The sequence below is a fragment of the Anomaloglossus baeobatrachus genome, chromosome 6 (assembly GCF_048569485.1).
Source record: "Anomaloglossus baeobatrachus isolate aAnoBae1 chromosome 6, aAnoBae1.hap1, whole genome shotgun sequence".
Classification (NCBI taxonomy): domain Eukaryota; kingdom Metazoa; phylum Chordata; class Amphibia; order Anura; family Aromobatidae; genus Anomaloglossus; species Anomaloglossus baeobatrachus.
Window position 1 is genome coordinate 48,671,629 of NC_134358.1, and position 5,000 is coordinate 48,676,628.

A 5,000-nucleotide genomic window follows, 5' to 3' on the forward strand; every position below is an offset into this window, starting at 1 on the left:
TTTTTCATCAATGCCGGAACAGGTCGCAATACCTTCTGTTATATTTGTGGAGAGAACAAGCTTCATCCTCAAAGATGCACCATGACAGCTACTCACCCTCCTCAAGTCCAAGGCTGACAGCGGTGACATTACAACTACAGTGGATATCACCGCCGGAGCCGATCACTGAGCTTAGTGCCTCTGCTGATGTAGATGGTTGAGACGCAGAGCCAAAACACGCAGAGGTGGGGAGACTATACAGAATCCGGAGCGGGGGGGGGGGGGTAGTATCTGAGTTTTCTTTACTAGGATTACATTGTTTGGGACCCACTTCCCTAAAATTGGAAAACGTCTGTAATCTTAGATGCCTGTTGTGGTCCACTATTGTTACTATATGAACTTAGGGAAGGTCCGGTGTGATGTAAAACACAGAACAGACAGGAATTTGACCAACACAAATAAGGGGTACACTGGAGACACATTAACAACGGTAAGCCCTGATACTAGTGAGAGGGAAGATGGACACCTCCTCCACTTACCTGCCGCAGTACCCTGCACTCCTAGCCAGTCCCTATACAGGTTTCTCCCATGTCGTCGAGCAGGAACCTGAAGCCCTGAGTGACCCTACAATAGTACTGGCTAGTGAGTTAACAGGTAAGGGATGCTAGCCCCATCGTCCCACTAAAACAACACACCAAGGGAAGGTAAGACAGACAGGATGAAAAACAACAGCAGACTGACTCTAACCACTAGGCTGCGGTCAGGCACCAGTACTGCAGCATACACCGCTACCAACAGCAAAGACTCCAGCAGCTCCTTCCACCTCCAGGCCCAGAATCCAAATGAAAAAGAGAATAACTGGCACCCTCTGCTGGAAGCAGAGGGTATATAACGGGACTGGGAGTGGTCCCAAACCGGAAACACCTGACCAGGGGTCAGAAGCTGCTGGCAAGAAAAACTGACATTAACCCTTGCCACACCCAAAAGAAACAAAACATGTTTAATATGTAGTCTCAGATGACCTTGAGAGACTCTAGTCTTGATCCTGTCACTAGTCTCAAAATACAAAAAGACGGCTGTGAAAATATGCCATTCAATGCTTACTCCATCCAAGGTTTGGCCATAGGGGGGACACAAAGGCTCCTCTGCTACGTAATAAGGGAACCAATGTTATACGTTGGACAGTGGTCCCCATTACAGATTTTGCTTTGGGTCCAGCAGGTGCATTTTATGCTTTATCAGTCTCTCGGCCTAATTCATAGACCCCTCTGCATTTACAGATAAGCCCCGACGGTGATGAAGTTATGATTTTCCTCCATTTTTCCACAGACTGGTGCATTCTGGGCCAGGGAAAAGCTCTACACTACTAGGAACAGAATTTTCTTTTGCCACAAGAACTGGTTCCCGACAAGGGATTGAGACCCATCTATTCAGAGTGGAAACCGGTAGGGACCTCTCACTGTGGACAAGGCAAATCCTGCAGGGATGTCACAATGCAGCGGAGCTGATTAAGGAGATCACCACTCGTAAGTACCAGCTCCATCTTTACCTTAAGTGCCGTAAAGTAGGTCGGGAGTACTATATGGTGCTGTAAAGTAGGTCGGGAGTACTATATGGTGCTGTAAAGTAGGTCAGGAGTACTATATGGTGCTGTAAAGTAGGTCGGGAGTACTATATGGTGCTGTAAAGTAGGTCGGGAGTGCTATATGGTGCTGTAAAGTAGGTCGGGAGTACTATATGGTGCTATGTGTATGTCTACACAAAACAGCGCTACATCTGTCCACAGATTGTGTGCGGTATTGCAACGAAGTCCCATTCACTTCAATGGAATCGAACTGCAATATCAGATACAGTGGTGCACAAACGTTTCCGAATCCTGTAGAATTTTCCATATTTATGCATTCATTTGCCCTAAAACTACATTAGATAGTCCTATAAGTCCCAAAAATAAAGAAAATCAAATAAGTACAAAATATTAGAATTTTTTATTTAAGAAAATGATCCAATATCTCATGTGTGTGAGTGGCAAAAGTATGTAAAGCTTCAAAATCAGATGTTAAATTTGGTGTTTTCAACCAATGGGATGACAATCAGGAATAGGGATCTAATGACGTTTGATCTTTATAACATGTATTTGTGGATAGATATAGCACGAACAAAGGAGAGTACGGACAATCTCAGAAGAAGAGTTGTTAATGGTCACCAGGCTGGAAAATAAAATACAACCATCTATAAAAGATTTGGACTCCACCAATCCACAAATCAGACAGATTGTGTACAAATCAAGACTATTGTTTCCCTCCCCACTAGTGTTTGACCAACAAAAATCACCCCCAAGAACAAAGAGTATAATAGTCTGCGAAGTCACAAAGGAACCCAAGGTCACTTCCAGGCAACTAAAGGCCTTTGTTACTTTAGTTAATGAGTTCACCATGAGGATAAATAACAATAATGGTATGCATGGCAGGATTACAAGGAAAAAGGCAGAACTCTACAAAAAGAATAATGATTTAGTCAAATTGGTAAATTTATGCAGACATATGTAAAATTCTGGAGGGTTCACAAACTATCGAGTACCATCCATGAACACACTGCAGCTGTTCACTAGAGTTCTTAGAGGGAATTAATTTGGGATCTGAACCCGCTCCATGCAGGATAGGTGCTGGCTGTGTTATACAGTGAACACCTGCCTTTACCAGCAGCTTTTAAGTGGTGTGACCTGGCACCCCTCCCCCTAAAAATCGATTGTGGGGTACTGAGGTGGCTGTTATGTTGGCTAGTAGTATAGATCATGCAGTCAAATAACAACAGATTCAATTCTCTAAGAAGACTAAAAAGTGTTTTAAATGTTTAAAAAAGACAGTGAAAAAAATCTGTCATTACTCCCCCTCCCCAAAAAAATTACTCCAGCTCAGCATGAAAAGAACAAGCTCCCGCGATGGCTATATATATATATATATATATATACTAGAAGGTGGCCCGATTGTACGCATCGGGTATTCTAGAATTTACGTATTGTGTAGTTCATGTATGATTTTTGTTATATATATATATATATATATATATATATATATATGATCCACAATGAAGAGATGAAAGGTCGCACTCCAAAGGTCGAATAAAATATTTTTCTTTTTATTCCACGATCACATCAGGGGTACAGGTAGTGAGGGAGGATGAGGGTGTGCCACGTCGGACGACGGCAGCCGTTTCGCAAGTAACCTTGCTTCTACGGGTCCAGTGCACTGGACCCGTAGAAGCAAGGTTACTTGCGAAACGGCTGCCGTCGTCCGACGTGGCACACCCTCATCCTCCCTCACTACCTGTACCCCTGATGTGATCGTGGAATAAAAAGAAAAATATTTTATTCGACCTTTGGAGTGCGACCTTTCATCTCTTCATTGTGGATCTTATATCGCCTTTGCTTTGGGACACGCACCCAGGTCTCCACCTGCCTGAAAGCACAGCTTTGTCAGCCATACAGGGATCGGCGGTGCCCGGTATCCTCCACTCAGCTTTATATATATATATATATATATATATATATATATATAGATGTTGTTGTGTGTAGTTACCAAGTGTTTGTGTAGGGCGCTGTACATGTTCTGGGTGTTGTCTGGGTGTGATGGGGGGTGAGAGCGGTGTTGTTTGTGTGTTGCGTTGTTTGTGGAGCGCTGTGTGTCTGTAGCGTTGTGTGTGTGTTGCGCGGTTTGTGTGTGTGTGGTGTGTTTTGGGGGGAGGTATGTTTTGTGCAATGTGTGTGTTGTGCGGTATGTGCGTATATTTGTGTGTGCAGCGTTGTCTGTGTGTGGGTGTCTGTGTAGGGCAGTTGTTTGTGGTTCCCAGTGTGTGTGTGTGGTGTGTTGTGCAGTGCGCGCGCGTGTGTGTGTTGGGGGGAGGTGTGCACTTCCCATCGTGCTCCATCCCCCATGCAGCGCACTCCCAAACGTGCTCCATCCGCCATGCAGCGCACTCCCCATCGTGCTCCATCCCCCATGCTGCGCACTCCCAAACGTGCTCCATCCGCCATACTCCGCACTCCCCATCGTGCTCCATCCCCCATGCAGCGCACTCACCATCGTGCTCCATCCCCCATGCTGCGCACCCCCCATCGTGCTCCATCTCCCATGCTGCGCACTCCCAAACGTGCTGCATCCGCCATGCTACGCACTCCCAAACGTGGTCCATCCGCCATGCTGCGCACTCCCAAACGTGCTCCATCCGCCATACTCCGCACTCCCCATCGTGCTGCATCCCCCATGCTGCGCACTCCCAAACGTGCTCCATCCGCCATGCTGCGCACTCCCAAACATGCTCCATCCCCTATGCTGCGCACCCCCCATCGTGCTCCATCTCCCATCCTGCGCACTCCCAAACGTGGTCCATCCGCCATGCTGCGCACTCCCAAATGTGCTCCATCCGCCATGCTGCGCACTCCCAAACGTGCTCCATCCGCCATGCTGCGCACTCCCAAACGTGCTCCATCCGCCATGCTGCGCACTCCCAAACGTGCTCCATCCGCCATGCTGCGCACTCCCAAACGTGCTCCATCCGCCATGCTGCGCACTCCCAAACGTGCTCCATCCGCCATGCTGCGCACTCCCAAACGTGCTCCATCCGCCATGCTGCGCACTCCCAAACGTGCTCCATCCGCCATGCTGCGCCAGCATCAGCCTCTCTACCCGCAGCATCAGCCTCTCTGCCCGCAGCATCAGCCTCTCTCCTCCCAGCATCAGCCTCTCTCCCCGCAGCATCAGCCTCTCTGTCCCCAGCATCAGCCTCTCTGTCCCCAGCATCAGCCTCTCTGTCCCCAGCATCAGCCTCTCTGTCCCCAGCATCAGCCTCTCTGTCCCCAGCATCAGCCTCTCTGTCCCCAGCATCAGCCTCTGTCCCCAGCATCAGCCTCTGTGTCCCCAGCATCAGCCTCTCCATCCCAGCATCAGCCTCTGTCCCCAGCATCAGCCTCTCTGCCCCCAGCATCAGCCTCTCTCATCCCAGCATCAGCCTCTCTGTCCCCAGCA

At 48.4% G+C, this 5,000-nt stretch overlaps 1 protein-coding gene across 1 annotated transcript in view; it reads left to right on the forward strand.

The window, feature by feature from the left end:
- Window positions 1-5,000, forward strand: part of SNTB1 (syntrophin beta 1) — a 230,715-nt gene that overhangs the window by 219,550 nt on the left and 6,165 nt on the right. The window contains exon 5 of the mRNA XM_075352904.1: window positions 1,309-1,505. Within this exon, the coding sequence (XP_075209019.1) occupies window positions 1,309-1,505 (197 nt within the window). The remainder of the gene's footprint in view (window positions 1-1,308; window positions 1,506-5,000) is intronic.